Source organism: Podarcis filfolensis (assembly GCF_964270895.1).
Source record: "Podarcis filfolensis genome assembly, chromosome: 1".
Taxonomy (NCBI): Eukaryota; Metazoa; Chordata; class Lepidosauria; order Squamata; family Lacertidae; genus Podarcis; species Podarcis filfolensis.
Genome location: NC_139604.1, coordinates 88,104,522 through 88,130,897, shown reverse-complemented (window position 1 = coordinate 88,130,897; position 26,376 = coordinate 88,104,522). Strand labels below are relative to the sequence as shown.

Genomic DNA, 26,376 nt, shown 5'->3' with positions numbered 1-26,376 from the left:
CATATGCTGCAAGTGCCATATGAAATCTGGCAGATGAACCCCAACCGCCACAAGGTTATTCATGGCACCTGTGCTATTTTCTCTGTCCATAAAGTAACTCTCCTCAGCAACATTAAATATTGTAGTGTGAAAGAGAACAGTTTTATGTTTCAATCTCAAACCATTTCATCAACATTTATGAGTAGTTTATGGTTTGCTTTTATACTACAACTTGAGAGAAAATTCAAACAATATCTGCCCAAACTCAGGATCACTATTCAATTTTCTGTCTATGTGTTGCAATTATTTTTGCAATTATTATTGCAAAAATGATGACACGGGAGAAATGGAGTTAAGAATTAGCCTTTCATTTTCTTCAGAGAATGAATGAATTCAAAATGGCAGGAAAAACCCACAAAGGTTGCTTCCACCCTAGCTCTTTTTCTGGAATTGGCATCATTATTACATGTAGTTTTAACAGAGAATCTAAACGATGCTGCATTTTCTGAGTTGATCTTTTAAAAAACAAACAAGCAAGCAAACAAAAAAATAGCAAAATATTGATATTCTGCATATTCTTTGACATTTGGGGAAAATAAAGTAGCACAATCTCCTTACATCTGACCATTGGGATTTGACTTCTATGTCGAGATGGTATATATTTGGTGATTTAAAAAACAACCACTTTCTGTCAATGACATTACTATTCTGGATCTTGAATCAAACTTGTGATCTATTAAACAATGCATCCACAACCTTGAAGACAATGGATGAAAAAGGGTATGTGGACATTACTGTAAAGTGGCAGATGTGCAATTCTTACTCCATTTTCAGAACTTGGTGCATTTTCCATGTTTTTATTGTAATGCTTAGTGTCAAACTAGAAGTGATATTTTTTCTTGTACTTTGCCCTGTGTGGTTGATTTTTATTTTTAAACTATCTAGTGCTCCTGCCACTGCTATTCCTAGACTTGGGGCCAAACTGCACATTACATGTAGTTGCTTAATCTCTTTGCTTCCTACTAACTGTACATGCAAGACCACATGCTCCAAGCTGCTGTCCCTTCCATGAGGGGAAAAGCACCTAGAGGTTGTTTTTCACTAAACAAAACTTAGTGAAACTAAGTTTAGTTTAGTAAACCTCACTAACCAACTGCATGTAATATATAGCTTAGCTGCCAGGAATAACACTTTCCCCCCATGTTGCAAATCCGTAATGTTAGTGCAGTTCTAGAAGTTAAAAACAAAGAATTTCAAAGAAAGTGCTAAAAAAGCGAAGGTACAGATGATCTAAAAAGTGTTCATTTAAATGAGGACAGGGGAAGCTTTGGATCTTCAGGTGTTGTTGGACTACAACTTCCATCATCCCTGACCGCTGGTGGAGGCTGATGGGAGTTGGAGTCAAACCATATTTGGAGTATCAAGGTTCCCCAGCCATGACTTAACCTGATGCCTAGGGTAGGAGTGGCCTTCCAGATGTTGTTGGTTTCCAACTTCTAGCAACCGCAGCCACCATTGTCAGTAGGCAGAAATGATGGGAACACTAGTCCCAACAACCTGCAGGAGGATCACAAGTTAGCTACCCTAGCCTTGAAACTTGCTTTACAATTAGGAATGACTTCAGGTGATGGTTTAATTTTGGAAAGGATTTTTTGTTGTTGTTCAATGGAAAAGCCCAAAATTTACTTAATATTTAACACATATGAGGGTTTTCTCTTAAATTAAACCCTGTGACATTATGCTAAATTTTCATGGATATTTGAATGAAACCCCAGCTAGAAAAAGAAACAGAAGAAGGGAAAAGAGAGAAAGGGAAAAAAGATGGGGATGAGAGGACAAACCAATCAGATTTGGTGTTACCAGCCAATGGAAGTTTTTAAAAAACAAATCACCGAGTGAAATCGTACATTTACTCGGAGAGAGCATCCTTTGACATTTCCTTCTAGGTGATCTCTGAGCTCCTCCAGCTTTCGATGGAGCTACATGTAAACATCAGAAAATGAATTGAAAATTATACCTATTCTCTTTTCATGTTTGTTGTTTCCGTTCTTTTTATAAAAAAGATAAGATCATAGCGCAACACATTTCTCACTGCCTTTGCAATACATCAAACATTTTATCAACACAAATATATGCTCCATATAATCTGACAAGAAAAGCAACTCATTTGGTTAAATCAGCAATTATTTTTTCAACATGTAAAAGTTAGTTCAGTTAGTAAATACAGGTTGTGTAGTGATCATTGCCTTTAGCAAACTTCCTAATTTTCAAGCATTGTTTGTAGCAAGGAGAGTGCTGAAATATGGTAGATTTTTTCAGTGGGTGCAGTACCAAATATAGGGTCTTCCATGCAATTTCTAAATGTTCATAGCTCATTCTGATGCCTAAATTGGCTACTGCTGAACGCTAACAGCAACAATTCTTATATTTAGTAGAGAAGTACAGAATTAAGAAATATAACTAAAGTATCAATAGGTTTTGAAAGATGACCTAAATTTCAAAAGACACGGGGTAAATGAACTTGGATCCAAGGATAAGTGAATGCATGGGATTTCACAGAAGGAAAGTTTACCATCTCCTCATTCTGCTGCAGTAGTCTGAACCTGTGAAAAAACTCTCCAATGTGGAGCATGGGGCTGCTGGATGGGATCATCTCAAAACCAGGCAGACACACCTTTTATGAATGCCTGGTTTGAGGCTGCCCTCCCTCCTTCCCTTGGAAGGGCCTGGGGAGGAGCAGTTGGCTGTGGTGGGGCGGGAATAGCAAAAGTTCCTTCTAAGAGCTTCCTTGTTTTCACTGATCTTAGGATCCAATCCACTGAATTCAAAACCCAAGGTGCTGCATTTATTCAAGTATAAACTTACAAATCTTGCATACAAGTTTGCGGTAAGGATAGATCTTTTTTCTTGGAATACAATTTGAAAGCTGGATTCACAGTTAATTATGTACATATATTTTCAATGGCTATTTTTATTTTCCATTAAACGTGGACTGAAACTTGTTCTGTCCACTGCAGCAAAAGTATCCAACAATGCAAAGTATATCTTCGACTGCACCACAACCATAAATTAAAAAAGGGGGGGGGGGAATCAGCCTCACAGAAAGACAGTGAGGAATGTTGTAGTTGCCTTTCAGCATCATTGGCATAAGCGTAATAGCAACTTTCTCCTTTTTTTCCATTATGAAATCAATTGTATGGAATTGAATATGGGAAATAGGTGCATAATTACACTTTTCCCTTCCCCCTGTTTATGCTCAGTGCAACAACACTTTCACACGGAGCAGCTGTATAGAGCGGTATTAAGAGAAAAGAGAGGATGGCTTGTCCTGGAATAAAGGTGATACACACGCGCACACACACAAACACAAAATATATTTTTGAAAAAAATTGAGAAGGCAGGATTGGCAAGGAGAGTGCAGAAAAAAGAAAGAAAATTAGTGCTTCATGTGGTGCAAAAAAAAAAAAAATGAAGTGAGAAGTGAGAAGTGAAATAGTGCAAGGATTAAAAACGAGAGGCCACAATTATTGCTAAATATTAACAAGGTAACCTATGCCATGCCATGGGTTCAAAACATGTTGATAAACTGGATTTTTAGATGTGTTTTTTAAATAACATAACAGCATCTCTCAGAAGACTGTATGGGCAAGGGCAGATTAAATAATAATCTTGGAACTCAATGTGATAAACTATAAATGGAAACTGGTTTAGGAAGCTGACTGATTTTGCTACAGTTTTGACTTAATTAGTTGCACTTAGTTCCCATTAAAACGAATGGGGAAAGTTAGCCTTAATTTAAGTCTTTTTGATTTCAGTGGAAATCAAAAGACAAATAGCTTAGCATGGATCCAGCTCACCAGACACTGTGTAATTCTTTAAAATGAACAAAGAAGGCAGTAAAGGGGCCTAGCACTGCAGTAATTTTAACAGCCTTGTTATTCAGAAATGTCTCACAAGATCTCTCTCCCCGTATTTCCCATTTTCACTCTTCTTAAGCATATACACACACAACAAATTCAGCTAATTTGATTACAAAATGAGTATTTTTAAAGTACAAAGTAAAAACTGAGAAGTCAATCAACAATCTTACATCTGAAACAGGAAAACTGCATGTTTTAATCTGACTTCATCCACAAATCACTTAAACGACAAAACTTGAATCTAAGCAACCTTATCCTATTTAAATAAATGAAACTAAGCCATTTTAGTGCCACTAAGTGGTTTAAGAGAGAAGAACGTGTCATTGTTTTTATATAAATGTAGCATGAACATAATTTTATTCTTGCCATCTATCAGAGAAGTGTTAATTATTCACAAATGGTAGGCTCCTTAAGGAAACTTCGGCTATTCCCCCCTCCCCCCGATACGTAGTAACATCCAGAGCTAGGCACTTGGCAACTTGCCTTCAGCTAACTGCATTATGGTGGCTCTTGGGTAGCACAGAAACAAACAAAATGTGATCCAACAGTGATAAAAACACTGAAATAAAAACAATGAAATGGTGAGAAAGATAATAGCCCCACCCTCTGCCTCCCCTCCCCGCTCCCTCCAAAATAAAAGTGTAGGCTATAGAAGAAAACTTGCAAAATAAAAGTTAGAAACATATTTACTTTGAGGGATCCAACTCTACTAGCAACTCCTTTGCTTTCATCCGGGCGTCTAATTTGCTACAATGGGGGAAGATGGATAAAAAAGACAGAAGAATAAAGAAAAAAGTGAACTTAAAAAAATTTCCACACAGTCAGTTAGCAGTGCATGCAAGACATCAATTTGACTTTCTGACACACTTCTAGGGAACAAGGACACAGACTCTTATTTCTGGATCACATTATGACTCGTTTGCTGAATTCTTCTCTTTAATTACGGATTCAGTACTGAAAGTGTGCATGCTATAGTTGTTACTAATATTTTAAAAAATACATAAACCATAAGATATTTGAAATCCTGGATTTGGTTCATGACGAATGAAGTACTGACACAAAGATAGGACAAATGTCTTTGTCTTTAAGCCAGGTCAGTGAACTTGTGCTATGTGCGATGGTTGAAGAGTGTCAAGCACACAAATTAGAGACATGAGTATTGCAAAGCTTTCAGCCCTGCGAAATATTAGTGATAACTGGCAGAATTATATACAGCTGCCCCATGTTAAAAGAAATTAGGATATTAGACACAGTCCTTAGTTCCCAATTAAATAATTTTGCTGCCCAGCCAGAAAATTTTAATGCCATACCAACAGCAACTTAACAATAGCCAAGACACGTCTTAGTTTTGCTTTCAATACGAGCCTCCTTGTTGTTTTCCTTGCTTATGTTACGGTAATTCTGTATTGTGCAGAGGAATGAAGAAACAGTTCTGTAGCTACTGCTTATCAAGCTTTCATATTGCTAGGAAGAAAATTTAAAAGTAAGCAGAAAAAAGTTATACACTAAAGAATCTTCATTTTTATCATTTGTATTTTTATAAAAATGGTAAATAAGCTTACTAAATAATACCAAGTCCAAAGTTTTGTATGTGATTCAGATGAAACATTTATGTAAATAATGGAAAAGGTTCCTACTAGAATGGACTGGATAACAAATGGGCAATACTAGGAATACATAATATCCCATGCTGCCCTACTAGATTCAACAGGACTTCTATCTCCCCTCCTCACCACCAAAGACCCCCCAAAGAAGCTCCTCTGAACTTCTTCTCCTTGCCTCTTTCCTGCAGGCCCCACCCACCCTGCTCCAGAAAGTTCCTCAACATTCTGGAGCAGACTTATGGAATACACAGGGGGTTGGGAAGGAATTCTGTTGCAAAAGCAGAATTCCGTTGCAAAAAATGAGCTGACACTATTTGATGTCATCCAATAATAGACAGTCTTAAAAGGTAACTCATTTTGACAATATGGAAGATTCCAATTGGTTCAAAGTAAAGTGCACATTTTCAGACATAGTAAAAGGCTGGGCAGATCTCTTGCCATTTGGGTGGCTAACAAGTAGTTAGCTACAGACGCTGGTCATCCAACAGGTCAATAGACTACCTCTCTAACCTTGAGCTAGAGCAGGCCTTTCCAAACTTTTCATGTTGGTGACACACTTTTTAGACATGCATCATTTCGCGACACAGTAAATCAGTTTTACTAGCAAGCCAGAGATTAAATTAACCCCTTTCCAGCCCTGGGAGGAGCACGGGAAGCGTTTGTGCGACAAACCTACACACTGCAGCCGACACACTAATGTGTCGCAAACGCACAATTTGGAAAGCCCTGAGCTAGAGGCTTAATATTTCTGTGCCTTAATTCCCCATTTATTAAAATGGCATATTGCGCAAGTGTTTTGATTAGAAATTCATAGAATGCATACAAGTGTAAGCAGAAAAGATATAAGAGAAAATGAGAAACCCACAAGTGAAAAGACTTGTTTCAATATTTTCTTCTCAAAAAGGAATTCAGACACTGTGTTTGCTAAGCACCTAGGTCAGAGAAATAAAACAGGCGAAACTATATAGCAGGAAAAGTGGAAGTCAGGTAACATAATAAAGCAGATAACAAAATGCAGTGGGTTGGAATAATAAACAACGGGGAGTGAAAGGCAAAGAAAGAGGAAAAAGATCATACAACAAGAGCTGGGGTGTGTGTGTAAATGAAGTAAAGGAGTTTTTATATAGGCTCCAAAATACAGGCAATTGCACTGGAGGTTCAACATTACAGAAGATACAGACATCAACATCAATTCAAAATATTGAAAGAAAGTCTAAAGATTGCATTCCTAAAAGTACCTAACTAATCAATTTCTCTTATATTAAATAATGGGAATAATTCCTCCACTAGGAGCTGAATTATTAACAAAAAGGAAATGTACAGCAAATCAAGTATTATTATTTTTTGAACACAATAATCTAAAAATGCCATGTTTTTCTCCTATTTTATCTTCTTTGAAATGATTTTAAACTTGTTACTGTTAGATAGCAATTTTTGAAACTGTTACAATGTTTCACTGTATTACACAAAGAACAAATATAGGGCACAGGGCTTCCAGCGCTGAGGCACAGGGACATTTCTGGCTGGGATCCAAAAGATGCCTCTTCTGCTAGCGCATGCGCAGAATTCTGCCTCATCTGCAGCTCCCCCAACCTGCCTCTAGAGGCTCCAGAACAGTGTATTGCGGACTGAGGGATGGTGGTGAATAGATAACTCCAACCTGCTTTCCTAGAATCTAGCAACTGGGAAAGCAGTTTCCCAGGAGGATTTGAAGAAGAGAAACAGCAAGCAGTGAAAGTTTATAACACCCCACTCCCTCTCCCTGATTTATGTCTGCTTTAAATCCTCTACTAATACAGGGAAAATTTGACTGAGAGAAAAGTAAGGGAAAGTCATGATTCGATAGGATTGAAGGAAACCTTCAGACACACACTATTGTTTCATAAGCAGCTCTGAGGTGAACGGAAAGCAAGCATATCTGTGAGAATGTGTATTTTATTCTACAGATGTCTTAGGAGTCAGTTTGCACAGCCCAAGAAATACAAATAGGCAACTGATTGTGAATATGCAGCAGAATATATTTCTGAGAGCAGTCTCAAGCGTCACAAGTATTTGGAAGTAAAAGTTTTCACATGTTTTTTGCTAACTCCGGGCTGTAGCTGTAAGCCCAAACATTTGTTGAAAAAATTTAGGACTATAGAAAAATTAAGAAGCACAAGCACCCTGCATACAGTGGTAGTTAGTAACAATGAATCAGAAACATATCTCAGGTGCTCAAAATTTTGAGCTAAACACTCTTTTATCATCTCTGAAAAAATGAGCAACCAAAACTTTGTGGATATTTATCACACTTTTGCAAAAAGTAGTATGAATCTATTGAGGCATATGAGGTCTGGAATGGAGTAGAAAATACTCTTCCTGAAGGAGTAGTTTTTTATTCAATAACTCCTTCTGTAAAATGCTCCCCCCCCCAAAAAAAAAACCCTTTTGAAAAATGAAGGTTATGGCCTGTGAAGTTTTGTTTTTTTTCTTATGTGAAGTCCAAAACAAACAAGAAGGTTCAGAAAAAGGGAGACTGTTGAAGGTATCCTAAATGATGACTCAGGGTAGCTACCGGTATTAGTGCCAATGGTGTTGGAGCTGTTTGTGGCAGGCAATTTGTACATAGCATATCTCCAGGATGGGGGTTAGAGTGTCTTCATCTGGATCTAAACTAGATGAAGTATGTAGATGAGTTTTGTGGTCAGAGAATGATCAACCTATACAAACATATAAATATTGAGCTATATTAATATTGATACCATGGGGTAAGGAAAGCCATGAATCTAAATAAAACTGCTAGTACATGAATGCTAGCAATGGATAAGAAAGCCTCAAACATATGGCCAAGCTTTAAAAACTGTCAAGAAGTAATTTTAATGGAAGTAACCACTTGGAAAATAATTCTAGAAAAAAAAATTTAGTATAGAATCTCTGGTTTATTAAGTTAGAAACTGATCTTTCTCAAAGAGAGCAAACACTGTTATGCTATGTCATAAATTATAAGTATATTTTAATCATTAAGAAATTTAATGTTTTGTTATGCCACCCACGCATTTCTACTACCTCATACCCTCCAAAATTTCTCCAATGAAAATAGGGACATCCCATTCCATAATGATAATTTTACTATTTATAACCCACAAATCTTACTGGGTTGCCCCAGCCACTCTGGGCAGCTTCCAGCATATATAAAAACATAATAAAACATTAAACATAAAATAACTTCCCTATACAAGATTGCCTTCAGCATGCTCGGGGGGTGGATAACTCCATACCCTCTAACATTTCTCCAATGAAAATAGGGACATCCTAAGGAAAAGTGGGACATTCCAGGATTAAATCAGAAACCGGGACGGCTTCTCTAAATCAGGGATGTCCCTGGAAAATAGGGACTCTTGAAGGGTTTACTATCTCCATTGCAAGACATAAAAATGGTGTTATAGTTCAGTTTTCATAAAAAAATAATTACACTGAAAGGAAAACTTTTCTGAAAGGAGACACAGGTATGCAAAAGTTAAAGGCAGACTTCTGAAAACTAAAGGGACAATATGCATTCTCATAATTCTGATACAGTCAGACTTCATTAAGTCTCAATGACTTAAGTGTGCCCATTCTAAGCCAGCAGCAGTCAATAACATGGCTTACTGACACAGTGGGCTGCTGGAGCTTACTGAGAGGGAGAGGGGAGGAGCTTGGCCTGGTTCAGCATGTGGCAGCAGGAATATCAGACTGCCTCTGCCATCATGCACCACACCTTCTCGGAAAGTGTCAGTGACCCACTGTGCCTGGAGGGTAATGGTGCCCCACTGGCGCTGCTTCCCTGGTCACTACTGCTCCATGCATAACTAAGTCTGCACCCATTCCATGAGCTCTTATCCAGATTAAGGACACTTAAATCCTATTGAAATCAATATCACATCAGGTGATTTCATATTATAGATTATCAACCATTTTTAATCATATGGATAGGCAGTCATAATCAAGTATACATCTCTACTGCCAGCATTTCCCATCAAATTTGTGCACACTTTGGACACCTGTTCAAGTTCTCAGATATAAAACAGAAGAAAATGCAGTACAATAATTGAAAACGTTTTTAGAGAATGTGAAACACAATCCACACTTTCTATCTATTCAATTATATCTATTCAATCTATTCAATTTAAAATAGAAAACAATTTATTTGTCAGAAAAAAGATTCAAAGAAGTATGTATGTTAAAAGATTACTTAGTTGGTTTTGTGCTTCTACATCAAAGGTCTAAAATAACCTATAAAATACCCAATTTCTATTTATTATCCCTTAATATAAAATGAAATATAACATTATTCATGTATATAAAACATTAGGCTTTCCATATTATAGCTATGGAAATCTCTTACCTGTAAAACAAAATTCTTTTAGAAATTCTTTAAAATATTCATATACATATTTCCCAACACTCAAATCAGTTAATATATAACAAACACAAGAACATTAATTAAGCATACAACGCAAAGTCCAAAAAGCTCAATAAAACTTAGCAGCAATCAAATAAATCCAAAACTGTCTGTAAATGCCTCAACAGTCCAAAGCCTTCCAAAATAAGTAAGAGTTCTGTTTTGTGCAAGCTGTAGAGAGTAGTTTGGGATAAATTTCTCTCTCAAAATACTAGAACCTGGGGCCATCCAATGAAGCAGAATTTGGAAGATTCAGGACAGACAAAAGAAAGAAATTCCCTCCACAAGACGTAGTGGTGGCCACCAACATGGATTATTTCAGACAAATTTATGGAGGATAATACTACTATAATAATAGCTACTAGTCATGACAGCTATGTTTTATCTCCATTGTTGGACACAGTATGCCTCCTGAATACCAGTATAGGTCTGAAGAGAATTTTCAAGGACTCCAATAATGTTTGCAGGATTCAGGGTCGGGGTTTGGCTCAACGATGGTTTCTACCTCATATAGTGAAGACATGTACAGGGCCTGATCTACTGTACCCAGAATGGAGGCTCAGAATAGGCAAGACACTCTTTTAAGTACATTATTTCCAGTGTGTGAAAATCTTAAGAACTCTACACATTAGCATCATACAATTGTGTGTGGAAGCTCACAGGCAGTCAGTGCAGCTGCCACCGACCTGGTTGGATGCTTTTGCCTCCCAAAATTTATCAAAAAGCAATCTGCAGCATTTTGTGCAAGCGATAATGCCAGAATTGTCTTCAAGGACAGCCCCACGTAAAGCATATTGCAGCAGTCAATCATAGAGGTTACGAAAGCATACATCTATGGATGTAGCGTGGTATAGAAATTTAATAAATAATAATAATAAAATAATAATAATAGGTAAGCATGGCAGATCCTGGATCTCAAAAAAGGGACACATAGACCTAATAAAAGTCTATATTTATTTAGTTAGACTGTGAGATTACTGAGTAAGATGGGCCTGCAGAGTGTTGCAGAGTTAAAATCATTTGTAGAGCAGTATGTGCAAAATATAACAGCATGGATTTTTTTAATCTGACTGCTGGATGGCCCAATGTTGAAGCAACACTTTTTCTCTATTTTAACACGGTCATTTGTAGTCATCTCACAGTGGTGACCCATATAGAAGTCAGCCTGTTTAATGCATGTAATCCCTTTTAAATCTCAGTTACCTAATGGTAGGGTAGGTCAATACCATGATGCACACATGGATTTATGACTTGAAGAGAATGTAGGGGTAGCCAATGTGGTGCTTCCTGATGCCTATGGCCTTATACTCCCATCAGTCCCAGTTGGCATGGCTAATGGTCAGGGATGAAAAATAAATAAAGAAGAGTAGTAACAACTCCACAAGATAAGTAAGATGATATATATCCATTTTTGTAAACTTAATGATTATATTATATGGACAAAATCTTAGGTTGCCCTTCTGAAACAGAAGAGCACCTCCCATTCATGGAAGGAATGTGACCCAGATGAGGCTCCCTCTTGCTCTCAGTGATGGTGGGGACTGGGGAGGTGATTTTCATTGGTTACCTCTTCTTCCTCCTGCTGCCCCCCCACCTCCCATACTGATCTGGAGCATCCCCAACACTAGAGCAGAATCTTCAGGGGCTACGGGGGAATTGGCAAAATCTCCCTTCCTCCTAACAGCAACATACCAAGTGGAGATCTGCTAATGAGAACATAGGAACCAAGTCATAATGTTTAGATATGGAGAGATGAATCTCAGATATCCAAAATGGGTGATTGGAAGAAAAATACTAGTCTAGATAGCCAACGTAGAATCAAAATAAGTAATGAAAAAGGGGCAAAAAATGTTCTATCAGTCAGCTTTAGTCAATCCCTACTGGTTCAAGGTAAGTGGAAAAGAAAGGAGAGTTGTAAAAAATACCTTTGGAGCCTTAAAAATGCCTGCTACTTAATATGCAGTAAAAACATTGTTATTACAAAGTAAAGGATATGGGTTTATATAGTTTAGCATCACAAAACTAATACCAAAGGGAAAGAACAAAGTAGCAAACACTCCCTGATTACCAAAATATGCTAGGAGGGATGGCCTTAAAAAACACAACCGCCCCTAGCTCTGAGCATGCTCTGATAGGTCTACTAAATCTACTCTGAGGCAGACCTACTAATGTTGTGCTATGGCTGTACGCTAATTTTTGTGTTCTGATTGGTGGGACTGCCATCATGACAACAGGAGGAGGCTGGAACCTGTAAAACTGCTAGGGCTACTAAGAAAATACATTTTTAAAACTCTGTTCCTCTGCCTGGAGATGAATGGGAGAAACCTCCTGGCCAAAGCAATAGTCTGGATCAGGCATGACTGAACAGTGGAGAGAGCTGACTGCCCAGAGAACGGGAGACTGGCAGAAATGTCTCCAGGGAGTTCCTCTAAGTTGAAATGAAATTTTGGGCAAAACTACTGTATATGTATTAGGCGCAGGTGGCGCTGTGGGTTAAACCACAGAGCCTAGGACTTGCTGATCAGAAGGTTGGCGGTTCGAATCCCCGCGACGGGGTGAGCTCCTGTTGCTCGGTCCCAGCTCCTGCCAACCTAGCAGTTTGAAAGCACGTCAAAGTGCAAGTAGATAAATATGTACCGCTCCAGCGGGAAGGTAAATGGCATTTCCGTGCGCTACTCTGGTTCGCCAGAAGCGGCTTAGTCAAGCTGGCCTCATGACCTGGAGCTGTATGCCAGCTCCCTCGGCCAATAAAGCGAGATGAGCGCCGCAACCCCAGAGCTGGCCACGACTGGACCTAATGGTCAGGGGTCCCTTTACCTTTACCTTACTGTATATGTAAAAAACAAAACAAAAAGCTTTTGCTTTTTATTTTTTAACTGGGTTTTTGCTTCCATAAGCAGCGTTGTAATCCTAGGGTCAGATTATTCTTCAGGGGATGAGGCTGAGGATTTGGAGTTGGAATTGCCCTCAGGGCCAGTGGCCCTGGATGTACATACTAAACCAGAAGCACTTGTACAAGAGGAGCCCATTGTGCCAGTACCTCCTGGGCCTGAGGAGGTTGTATTGCCCTCCTTGAACAGCAGTTCAGAAGCTTCAGTAGAGCCATTGCCTCTTCTGCTCCACTGGAGTCAATAGCTGCTAAGACGAGTTGGGTCCCTTCATATTCAGAGAATTTCATGGAAAGCAGAACTAGCGACTGTGGCACAGCTCCAGCTCCTATTTAAGGCTCTTGTCTTTTTTTCATGTTTTTTATGACAGAATATGTTTTTTTCTGTCAGTCTGCACTTTTTATGGTCATGCCTATTGCCCCTTAAAACACGTTAATGTCTAAATGTTCAGCTGTCGTCTGCCAATTGATGTATTTTCCTTTTTAACAAGAATTCTCTGTATCTTTGGGTTATTTTACAAGACTTCACTATTTATTATATTTACCAAATATCTTAATTTTTCAATAGTTCATCATGAGAAAAGATAAAATGGTTTGACCAAAATAGTTTAGTTAACAAGAAATTGGATTAGAAAGCACAAAGTCTCTGCACCATTTTTAGCAGATTGCTTCTCAGTAACCTGTCCAGTTTTTTGCACAGAGGTCACATTGCCTGGTGTAGGGGGAGGAGCAATTGACAAGAGATGTGTGAATAACAAAGGATATATTTTTTACAAAGACTAAAATCTTTGACCTAGTTAGTGATTATCATTTTCAAACTCCGCTCCTCATTTTATATCTAAAATTAGGATAGCAGCAGGATGAGAAATTTAATCTTCAGCAAATTAAATTCCCCATCATGCTCTCTGAAATAAGAATTAGATATAGCCTTTGGCTAGATAAGTAAGCCATAGTACAAATATTTAACAGTAAAGAAAGAGACTTAGTCATAATGAACATCATTCCCCATTTTATTTTCCCCAGTCTTACTGAAGAATAGCTATACTCACTTAAAACTGGTGCAATGAAATGGAAAGCAAGACACTTTGTCGGAAATGCTTAACCCTTCAAAGCCTGCTACAATTTCCCCCCTGTTTTTGGCTACCATTGCCAGCAATTCTACTTTAGATTTCATGCTATTATATTTATCAGGATGTATTTCAAAGATGTCTGGCAAATGCAATTTCAACGAGTTCAACCTAACAAGTCAAAGTGATCTCAGGGCTAGTTTATACACGGAAGCTGTCTGCTTTCCGTTGCTCCATACAATTCTTCCCAATCAACCCTTGAGTGTGAAATTGAAGAGAGATACAACAGCATGTACAGAGCTGCAGACAGATACAGCCAGCAGTGGTAAGCAGCGATTTCTCTGAGAATACTTGCTGGACAAAAACCTGACATGATAGTGAAAATTACTGCCTTCTACTGCTGGCTATATGTATTTAGAGCTCAGGTCACAGTGACATTTCTCCATGTGCTTCTGTACCAGGGACAATCATGATAGATTGTACAAAAGGGAAAGGGGGGGGGGGGAGAAGCATCCTGTTTGCATGAGTGAGCTGGCCGATACACTACTAATGACCTAGCTACTACAATAAGCAAAAAACAAAAACCCCAAAATATATTAAATTCACCTTTCAAAATTAACAAGGGATTTCTCTTAAAAGCAGTCATTTTTTTTAATATCATGGGATGCCAAAAAGATAAAATATCACATACGTGTGTGTGTGTGTGTGTGTGTAATATATATATATGTGTGTGTGTGTGTGTGTGCGCGCGCGCACTACATCATAGCTGTAACATCCCTGAGGCTCTGTACCCAGCACACTCCCTTAAATCCACCTCTGAATCTGTGTGTGTGTATAGATATATATAGATATAATATAGATATATGTGTGTGTGTTTATGCTAAAACTTTGACATTTACTCAGAATGCAGCTTTAATTAGGTTACAAGTATCTCTCCAAGATGTAATTTTGAAAACAGCATAGTGCATCAAATTATAAACCAGATAGAATTTCGTAAAGAAATCATGATGCATTTTTCCAGCACTCCTGATTAAATTTTACTATACAGGTTTTCTCTGAAAAGAGGAATGAAACCGGTAAAAAAGTTCCAGACATTTGAAATCTAATAATTTCCCTCTGACATATAAAGTGGACACTATTTAAATTTCACTTAACAAGATAGAACCTGAAAAAATCCCAAACTATCCAGTGCAAATTCAGTATGAGCAGGAAGGAAGGAATGTTCTAGCATTCAAACAATGCTTAATGGAATTCTCAAGTGCATGATTTCTCTAATTTACACTCTACTGTCATAAAAATCAAGCAGTACATCATCACAACATTGGTTCACTTGGTAGTATTAACGTATGTCAGGAAGTAAGTTAGCCTATCTATAGCAATAGCAGGATAATTCAGAGTTTATTTAACAATAATAGTTACAACGTGCTAGAGCTTTTCAAAGGATAAAAAATAATAATCCCAAACTTTTCTGAACAATCCAAATGTTGGCATTGAAGGGTTTGTTTTTTCTCAATAGTCTAAAAATAATTGAAACCTGGAAGGTTTCAATCACCTTTTATTAGGTACTGGTAAAGAGAAGGCATTGCCCCCATACACACCGTGCTGATATAGTAAGATATAAAATGTTCTATAAAGTATTCACTGCTCTAACTCAGTGAATAACAGAACCCTTGAGTCATGGATCTTCTTGCACCAAAGGCTAAATGCAATCTGTGCATCTCCTCTCCCTTTCCCCAGCATAATAGGTTAAAAGTCAACACAGGGCATCTGATAGCAGATAGCCACTTGTAATTCTCCAAGCTGTCCAATCCAGCACTGCTATTTGGCTTGGGCATGCACATGTGGTTACAGGTGGCTCTGGGAACTTTTGGAAGTGGCTGGTGAGCAGTAAGGGACGTAAAGATTTAGAGATTGCTGGGAAATTAGAGGGAAAGGAAAACTGGAACCATGTGGTATCAAAAATTGTGGGATCTTAGGTCATTGGTACTACATGCGCTGCATGTAGAAAGTTCAAGGCTGAATATCCAGCTTCTCCAGCTGAAAAACTTCAGTGTATCTCTGCACAGCAACAATTGACAAAAGGAATTTGAAACATTAAAATTCTGCTTAAACTCAGCTTCTAAAAATGGCACCTTTTGTATCAACATGTTTTTCTACACAGAGAAATTAAGGCACAGACCTCAAGAACTGAGCCTATAGTTTTTACTTATCTTGTTCACTCAAGTTTAATAAACTTCCAAGTTTCCCCCCAATAATAGTATTTCAAAGTATGTCTCAGTTTATTTTGAACCCCGCTGATGAAAGAAACAAATTCAAGTGCAATTTAAAGTTCCAACAAGATTCTTTAGGAAACCCATTTTATATTGTCCACCAATTCCTCTAATCTGTTTTAACATAGACATGCAATCAGTATTAAATGCCAAAACATTGAAACAAAGGTAAGTCAGTGGCTGGGTATGTTACTATGACTTGCTGATACAAAATAAATAAATTTGGTAAAAAAAGTTAACTGCCAGACACTTGCAATCATTTTAAGAATCTGGGAACCACAATCAATTAGATAAGATGGATTACTTTTTACCATTTCCTTTATTAAACACTGCAATATTGAACAAGTCAGAAAGAAAGCTTTTTGATATGATATGTACCAATTGAATACAGATGAGGAATTCACTTGCTAAAATAAATTATATATTTACTGCTCTTGCTAGTTGCCGAACTTTGCTACAAATATATCACACATTGAGTGTTATACCAAACATATTGGATCACCTGCATAAGTAAAACCAGTCTGAAATAATACCTAAAATACTGACTAGTAGTCTAAAAGGTTGGCATTAAAACTTTCTTTCTATGTAATTTAGAATTTCCAAAGAGAAGGCAGCAAGTATCCAAGTTAAATAAACATTGTTTGGCTTGAAAGTGTTTTAAATATGCTAAGATGATGCTGAGGCAGAGAAATGCCACAGATCAAGAAGTCACAAATGTTTTTGCAGAAAGCATACTATTAGTCTAGTTCTACTGATTCACAGGGGCAGGGTTAACTGCACTTTCCTGGGGGAATAAAACACTGTAAGGGATTCATGACTAGTATTGCAATAGAGAACAGACAAGCACTTTTAGATATAAGAAACTTTTGCATAGAATTGCAGGCTTAACGGCAGTGGTTCAAAAGAACAGCAGCCATTTAGTCTAAGAACTTTCATACCCTCTTTCTTCTTTCACACTATTGCTTGGACAGCAATGCATGTACAAGTGAACTATCTTTCACACATTTACCAGTCTCCACAGAGTAAGTTTCCATGCGAGCAGCAGAAGGCATTTATCAGCCAGACAAATCACACATCCCATGAGTATTGGACAGGCACAGTACTTACTTTTGGTGTTGGGCAGGAAGCAGTGGAGAGGCGAGAGGTGGCCTGTGCACGAGGAGATTCTGAAGGGGTAGTGCTAAGTGAGGCCGTGTCTCGTGGAAGCACCTGAACACCACGAGATATGATGGAATCTGGAATCTAAGCATAAAAATAAATTTAGTTAATTTCACACTGCATTACAAAATGGCTCAATATCAAAGTATTTATATTCAAAATAGACTATAGTGCCAACTTGAATAAAATATTGTGGGGGCCCAGGTAAGCCTCACCCTGCATAATCAATCACATGATGCAGTGCACACACATCATTCAAATCGCAATGCCCATCAACTTTGGGGAGCCCCAGTCCCCTCAAAACTTTCACTGGGGGGAGCGAAGCCCCCATGGCACCTAGGAGTTGGCTCCTATGGAGCAGATTATCATTTTCCTCCCTCCTGGTAATCAGGGTGGGGGGCACTAGACAGTCTTGGGGTTAGGGCTCGCATCCTCTCCGACACAAATGCCTGCTCATAGGGCTCTAAGCCCCCTTTGTTGACACCAGTCATCTCTGAGTATATTTCTATATGAATTAAAGAAAAATGGTAGCATGTTGCCCAAAGAATTTTGAGGGAGTGAGAAGTTACCCCGAGGAGAGCTAATGGGTAGAGAAGCATCATGCTGAACTTGAGAGTGGAGCTTGAACAATAAGCTTCTGGTTCTTCAACTCTTCAAAAATATTTATGAGCCATTTCTTTACAGTGCATTTGGGATCCCTTCTTAATTTAATTTTTAATTTAATTTTTACAACCTGTCTTCACTCCCTTTTAGAATAGAATAGACTTTTTAGAATCTAATATAATGATAATTATATAGTTTCCAGCATTAGTATTAGTACTAATTAGTACCATCAGTACCAGGAGAAGAAGTAGAAGTCCTTAACCAGGATCTGGAGGTAGTAAAGGACTGAATGTTTGCAAAAAACTGAAGCTCAATCCATAAAGAAAGAAGTGCTATGGGTGGATGGTTCCCACGTCCAGAAGCTGGCAGAATAACCAGTTCTTAATGAGGATGCACTCCCCTTGAAGGTGCAGATGTGCAGTTTGAAGGTACTTCTGGACTCATCATTGACACTTTTGAGAGACTTGGTGACACCTATACCCAACTTTGGCTGACGCACCAGACATTTGTAAATAGGGATCTCCTGGCTGTGGTTACTTGTACTCTGAGAACCTCCAAGCTAGACTATTGCAATGGTCTAGCATTTAAGAAGGGGTCAAAATAATATGTGTGTGTGTGTGTGTGTGTGTGTGTGTATGTATATGTATGTGTGTGTGTGTGTATATATATATATATATATATATATATATATATATATATATATAGCACTATTAGCTTGTGCAGTTTTTCAGTTTTGTGAAAATCTGAGGGATCAAAAGAAAAAACACACACCCAACTTTCTCCATTCAGGAGTACACTAGAAATAGTTACAAGCACAGATGGAAAAGAAATGAAAGCACTGAGGAAGCAATGAGCATGGAAAGGGGAACTGCCGAAAGTGATGATCGATCCACCCACCAAAAAACATCAAAACAAATTGTCTGTGACTTTGCACGGAGCAGTTTGGAGCTCAGTTTCACCAAATGAAACTATCCCCATATAGGGTAAACTGAAATTTACAGGGAGAAGGCATAGAGATTGATGTTGTTTGAGGATAACATCACATATACTACACATATTAGATGTAAATGCAAACAGCTACAAATACACTAAACTCCGATGCAGACAAGCCCACAGTCTTGCCCTTGTGGAAATCAGCAAGCAGTCCCTCTGTATGAAGCCTCAGAAGTAAAGCATTCCCCCCACCACTTGAACAGGATAATAGTATCCTTCTCCCATGAAACAGCAATGGGAAGAAGCAGAGTCCCTGGAGGAGAAAGGAAAGACTAACAGGTGTGACCAATGGACTCCATACTGATCAGTCAGGGACTCAGAAGGGCAACAGGGGTTCCCATACTAGGCAATGAACATTGCTGGTATATGGGCTGGGATATGGTTTCACTTAAGACTAATTGGGCTGCTTCTACTTTGCTTTTATTTCTTACACAAATATGAGGCTGGGAAGAGCCTTTCTTCTATCTGTATGCTTTGATGAAATGTGGGGAAAGCCTGTGCTTTATTTTTCTGTGCAATTCAGGGGTTCAGAAATAGGGAAAGCTGCCTTCAATAGCAGTTTCTCTCTTAATTTTGGTGGGCAGAGGAGGGGGGCAGGGGCGCCGGGTATAGGGGGTGCAAGGGGCTTCAGCCCCCTCAATATTTTTAAACAAGGGGCTGATCCCTACCTATTGAGGGGGCTGCCATCCCCTACTGCCCCTGGATGATTTTTGCCCTCTGCACCCCCACAGCAATTGCCAGAAAGGTGTGGGTGAGAGATATAAACCAAGGAATTAGGATCATCTAGTCCAACCCCCTGCAATGCAGAAATATTGACATGATTTTTGCCAAATTCTCCATCCTTCTGCAGACCTCAGTGTCACTTCCCATGCTGTTCCAGAAGGCACTTTATGGAAAATATTTTTGAGGGGCACAGTGGGCTGAAGGAATAATTGAAAAAAAACCCCACCTGTAGGAACACCCAGTTAGTGGAATTCTGCTGCAGGCAAGGCTGGAACCAAGCCAGTAGTATTCAGATCCTAAAAGCACCTTTGTTTGTAAACAATTCCATTGTTCAAAATGCATTTAGCCAGGGATTTCTGATTCATATGTTAATATCTAAAGAAATGAAGTTAGTGAAAAATGAATTTAGTAAATGGATTTCTTCTTATTTCTTCTATTTTTGCTCTCAGTATTCTGTTTCTCTGAGGAAATATTCCAATGATTTTGAGTTAGCTGACTAAATCTTTTACAGGTTCCTTATGGATGCTTGTGAAAACCAGAGAGTAAGGGGACATTTTTACATTTTCCCTAGGCTACTCCAAAGTATTGGGCAGCTCAGAGAGGTAAACTCACATAGCTGGTTTTCTCAATTTCCCTTAAGAATACAAAAACCCTATTAGACTTTTATAAGTTTGTTGAATTATTCCATTTTTGCCACTTATATTTGTAGAAATGCTTACATTTCAAGCTAAAATCATATCTACATGTGGCCATTACTGTTTTTTTTATTCCAAATTTCAGTTTTACCATTATTCTAAGAATAAGGCTACTTTTATTAATGAGAGTTTAGAAAGAAAGCCAAGTAAGTGACCAGCAACAGCAGAATATGTCTGATAACAGAGGAAGAAATTAGCACAATGAAATTAACAGTGAAGCACTCAAAAGGGAAGCACTGTTTAAGCCTTGGGGCATGAAAATAAGGCACCCGTTTAATACAAGTGAATGGAGATGAAGACACACTAAGACGTTTGCTCTGTAGAAGCAAATGACATACTTTAGGATAAAAGCCTTTAAAATGGTCAATTAGGTCATGAAAGAAACTGGTGTCTTCCCTATTTCTCTTATGGGATGCTCCCCACTTTTTCAGGAGTTGGTAGAGTGATTCTGCCCAGGATGATAAGCTGCTCACACATCTCTCTTTTCAGCTCCACTTCACTGCTTCCTCTCTGTTCCATTAAGGTATATATTCTAGGATAATGTACCACTGAGTTTTCAAGTCACAAGTTTATTGTCCAGGAAATACAAGTGAGATGGCTAGCACAAGCACTGAGGAAGAAAACCATCTGCAAAAAGCAGATGGTGGCAGCACCAGCTGCATGACTTCAAAATAATTTTTAGAGCATGCATGGGGAACCTCTAGCCAACGGCTCAAATTTGGCTTTATTTTGGCTGTTTCTCCTGAAGCCACACACACTGCTCTCATACACACACACTGATGTCATATGATATCAGATGTGAGGCAGGTAAAGCCACAGCTGCAAATTAAGAGCTCCAGACTGCTTGAAATATGGCACCAAATGGAGCTCCTGAAGGAAGATTATCCTTGCTTAAAGTCTTGCTTTTAAGCAATAAAGTTTGCAGCTATGGTTTAAATAATTCAAGCTGGGGCTGCAAAGCAAGAATCAGGAGCACATATGATGCCATTAGTGTAAGGTTAGTATCAAATAAAATAAAAACTAACCTGCAGTATCATCATCACATCATCACAATCATATTTCTATACCAGTGTCGGGTTATTAGGGGAGGGGGTAGTATGTCTGGTGGGGAACACACTGTGCTCCTTCTGGGGTAGTTTGTCCACCTTTGCTCTCTACCCCGCACTCAGCTCTCACCAGCGGCTCCTAGAAGCTGTCACCATGCAACAGTGGCCACTCCCCGGGAAACAGCTTCAACTGGCCAGCTAAATCAGGTGAGGGTAGTCAATAGGTCCCAAACCCTCAGTGAGTTAAGGACTTCCCTGCATATGAATACTAGCTCTGGCGGACTGAGTGGACAAGACCAATAGTGGGTTCAACGGTCAAGAAGGCAGTGACTGCACATGCTGTTGTAGAGGGAAGTGAGGGGCAGATGGGGTTCGCCAACCTGGGAAGGTAGCCCATCTAGGAGAAGGAAAACACTGAGCCTAAACCTCTGCTGCCTTGCGGCTATACTCATTCATGATAAAGGCTTTGTTTTGGGAGTAAACCCTAAGGAAACATCCATACTTGTTGTGGGACATCTTTGCAAAAAGACAAGGCTAAGGAGTAAATGCTACACAAATCTGGAGTCCCTAAGATGGTTGGATGGCATCTTGTATGCCTCCTTCCGGCAACTCCTGCAGCCCACTTTCCTTAGTGCTCAATGAGGCTGAAAGTGGGGTCTTGTCATCTGGGCAGCCCAGGACTTCCACACACACTTGTGTCCTGGATAGGTCACAATGCAGGAGGAAACAGTTATGAGTTACTGGTCTCTACGGTCACAGCAGGCGCTGTAATTCTCTAGTGGTTTGACTTCAGTCCCAGAGGTGCAGTCTATTGTCTCTTGAGACAGACGGATGCCAACAACATCTGAGGATCACAGGGCAGTTTACAATATAAAAACACAAAACTACACACCATAGTAACAAACAAAAAGAATACCACCCCAGTTTAAAAGGCCTTGGATGGTTTAATCAGCCAAAGGCCTAGGAGAAGATGAATGCTTTTGCCTGGTGCCTAAAGATATGTAACGGAAGTGTCAGGCAAGCCTCCCTGGGGAGAGCATTACACAAGTGGGAAGCCCATTCTCATGTTGTCATCCTCTGAACCTCTCATGGAGGAGGCACATATAGAGGGGTCTCAGATGATGACTGCAGGGTCCAGGTTGGTTCATATGAGCAGATAAGGTTCACATAAGACTTTTATATTTCTTTTCCCAGTCACCTGTCAAAAGTGGCCTGCAGAGGCTAGGACAGTTCTGGATCCAACCTGCTGGTCAGATCAATTTCTCTACCTGCCCCTGCTCTACAGCTCATTGGGAAAACCCCATCATATAAAAATTTGAAAATTGTAAAAGAAAATCAGTAATTTCACAACATAATCGTCTAGTGACTGGTCCTCTTATGTTCTTGCTATCATCTTAGGCTAGCAACCTAATTACATTAATTTGGTCTACTGTTACATGCAATTGACTCTGAAGATACTAGGACAAACTTGAAGGGATATGTACTTTCATATTTTTTCTGCTACTAAATTATCCAAAGATTAGTATAAAAGAAAAACTAACCCACAAAATAAAGTCCTTAAGATGTTATCTCTTTCTGAGGCTATGAAAATTTGAAGCTGTTTATCCCATAGCTGTCAACTTTTCCCTTTTCTTGGAGGAATCCTATTCAGAATAAGGGAATTTCCCTTAAAAAAAGGGACACGTTGATAGCTATGGTTTATCCACATACAGTATATACTTAACTGCTGAATTGAGTGGACCGAGGTCATACTGATTCTTTCCTCGTGTCGTCTAAATCTGAGAAACTGGCACATTTTACATAATTAGACCATAACAATCTCTATGGTACTATAGAACATTTTGGGGGAGTTTCTTGCTACAAATCAGTTTAGCATTTCTACTTAATGATCTTCTTTAAAACAACAGTAAACCATGAAGAATTTCACTAATTTAAAAATAAACTAGGTGTATGACAAAACTTTAAAGAAGTATGGAATTTAAGACCAGATGGCACAAGAGGTTGTTAATATTGCAAAAATTGGCTGATGTTGCTCAATAGCTTTCATGTTATAATGCTTTTTATATAATTAAAAACTGCAGTTCACGAGAATGAAATTACTTTGGTAGCCTTTTTAGGAACAGAGGGCGATATCCAGCATAAGAAATACTCTTGAGTATGGCTTTTCAACACCAGTAGTTCAGGAAAGTTTAGTAGAAATAATTCATAGAAATGCATTAGCTAAATAAAGGGAGTTCTGATAAAATGAAGTCATCTTTAAGTCTACAATCAAACATATATTTCCTGGGAAGGTTCTGTGTCAGTATGATAGTCCTTTCCCTCTATCTGTAACTGTCTGCATACGGATGCAGAGGATACAAAACTGGGGGTGGAAGTGGGCTACTTACTGGACACAAATATTTCATGATTGAAGAGAAGCAAGAAGACCAACTTCTGCTTTGTCTCAGCTGAGAACAAAGACCTGGTCGCTCCTTCAGGTGGTAAGACTGGCTAAGCACAGTAAATTGTCATCACCCCACCTCACTCCCCCCAAAAGCAGCCATTGGATATGCAGTTTGACCTCGGAGAGCCCAATCCATTCCTGTTCTGTTGTAGAGACACAACTCCATGGGCTGTGAGTCCCCTCTCTTCTTTCATCTCACCTGAGTTTGGGGAAGAAAGCACATACCCTGAAAATAAAAAAACCTGATTTTTCTATATCTCTGTCTGGAGGATACCCATTCCACCTGTATGCTTCCTTTTTCTAGGCGCAAGCACAATGGTGTGTGGGGTGTGTGTGCAAGCATGGAGGGAAAAAAAGAAGGAGAAAGAAGAGGGTGGGAGAGTAGGTATGGAAGAGAAGGAGTGGAGGTGAGTAGGAAAGAGAGACCAAGAGGGGGAGGGCAGGAGTGGTAGGACAAAGAGTGATGGGAAGGAGGAGGGGTCAAAGATCAGGAGAGAAGGGGAAGGAAGAGTAGGTCAGTGGTGGACTTTAAGCACTCAAATGTCAGTGGTGCTCTATGCAATGCTAAAATTCAGATGGGCATCACCCCTACCTCTCATGCTCCATTCTACAGTATTGTTTTGGTGCCTCCTGCAGTGTGATGCCCAGTGAGACTGCACGATTTGTGCCACCCTAAAACTGTCTCTGGGTACATGAAAATTAGATAGGGAGGAGGAGAGAAGAGAGGAAGACAAAAACAACTGAGTACATTGTTGCTTGTTGCATCCCGCAACTTGCTTAACGGCAAACACAAAAGTTAATTTAATTGCTACAAATGGCTACTTGCATAATATTTTTTGGAGAGTAGTAATATTTCTGAAGTGTTGAGTTTTAGAAAAACTGGGATTAGAGCAGCAATCTTTACTTAACTGAAAGGGAATTAATTAGCTCTGTCTCCACAGGAAAAAAGAAGCAAAAGGGACCTGCACTTGATTTGTTTTGTTGGCTGAGTGAGCATGCAGGTAAAAGAAAAGGATAATCACATTTGTCGTTACCATGGTAATCATTCCAGCTAACTTTATCCTTGCAGAAAGTGCAGCAAAATGACTGCTGCATATCCACTGCGAGGAAATATTTCCTTGGGAGAGGTTGAAGAAGGGAGACTCTGTTCTTGTACACAGAGGCCTCTGAGAGTTAAAATTGGGAGATGGAAAGTCTCCTTCTTTCTCCTGTTTCTCCGCTCCCTCCATCAATATCTTGCCAATGAGCAGGAAGTGAAAGAGATCTGTGCCCTTCCCTCTGCCCCTCTGAGAGTTTATTTATTTTGTAGGTTTATATTCCACTTTTCAACCAGAGTCCTCAAAGTGGCTAACTATGGTTTTAAAATGCAACAGTTATGTTGTAAGTGGGAAGGTGAAGGTCAAAGGGAAGGAGATCCCCACTCTGTTGTTCCTTCTCCCATGTCTTCCACATCTCTATGCACATAGGGGCAACAGAGGTGAGGACATTCATTTTTGCTGACACAGTTAGTAGGACACAAACAATGGTGTTTTAAGTTCAATTATAGATTCTTTACTGATTCTATTAACCTCAGCTTTCTAACACAGTCAGTCAGATACCGTTTTTCAGAGTCAGAAGGAGGTTATTGTCCAGATTCCAATTGTATGCTGAGGGAGCAATTATTTGCTGTGACAAAATGATTTGATGGCTGACTAACTGGCTATATTAATATTCTCTTTAAACCACAATGTACTGCTCACTTAGGAGGGGGAACTGACACACATACAAAAGACAATTTAGATACTATCTGTTCAGTTTTCACTTTCTGAGTCAAGCAAAGCCAACAAGAACTGGATTAGGATTAGGATGAATAAGTGGTAGAAAAGTGCTAGTGATGGATACCAGAAATATCTGGCTGTCATCCAAGGCCAAGCAATTTGAAGCCCAGATGCAGCCACCAATGCTCTATAGAAATGAAGGAACCTTTGAGCGTTGCAGTAACAGAAATACAGAAAGTAAAAAATGTCTGAGGCAGTTTTCATTGCTGATCAAATTGCCAGCACGTCTTTAAACCAAACCAAAAAGCTTCTATCTGGGAGCAACCAATATCTTACAATTAATGCTTCACATCTAAAATAAATGATCTTAAACTCTATATACTTGATAAGAGTGTATTGAATAACAATTTAGTTCATGTTTGCTCAGAACACAACACTGTGATAGTGGGAATAAACGAACAGCTGTGTCTCCTCCTTATACAGAGTGGAGGAGGCAGGCAGAATGTCTGCAGATATTCATGCAAAACCCTCTGGTAGGTGTGTCTTACCGGTTTTCCTGCACTGCCTGATGCGTGATGGGAATAACAGATGAGACCAGGAATGGGATGTTCACCTTTTGCCATGATAACAGCAGAACTGGTGTAGGATGGATGCTTCTAATGTACAATACATAATAACTATGAATACAGTGACAGCAAAACATGAAACTAAACAAGCAGTGACATAGAGGAACAAGGATGAAAACATGGAATACCTGAATACAAGTTGCTTAATGAGCACAACTAGTTTAGATCTCAGGTATTTTTCTGCT

The 26,376-nt window shown here is 39.1% G+C and overlaps 1 protein-coding gene across 35 annotated transcripts in view; it reads right to left on the bottom strand.

The window, feature by feature from the left end:
* GPHN (gephyrin) overlaps positions 1-26,376 on the bottom strand; it is a 233,308-nt gene that overhangs the window by 61,898 nt on the left and 145,034 nt on the right. For 11 of the 35 annotated variants that reach the window (XM_083604375.1, XM_083604383.1, XM_083604402.1 and 8 more), the window contains 3 exons: positions 26,114-26,221; positions 17,255-17,389; positions 4,590-4,646 (listed from right to left, as the gene is read on the bottom strand). In XM_083604375.1, coding sequence (XP_083460501.1) covers positions 4,590-4,646; positions 17,255-17,389; positions 26,114-26,221 — 300 coding nt within the window. Of the gene's footprint in view, positions 1-1,886; positions 1,959-4,589; positions 4,647-17,254; positions 17,390-26,113; positions 26,222-26,376 lie in introns of all 35 variants that reach the window. The other 24 variants (XM_083604388.1, XM_083604373.1, XM_083604378.1 and 21 more) reach the window with 5 other exon arrangements.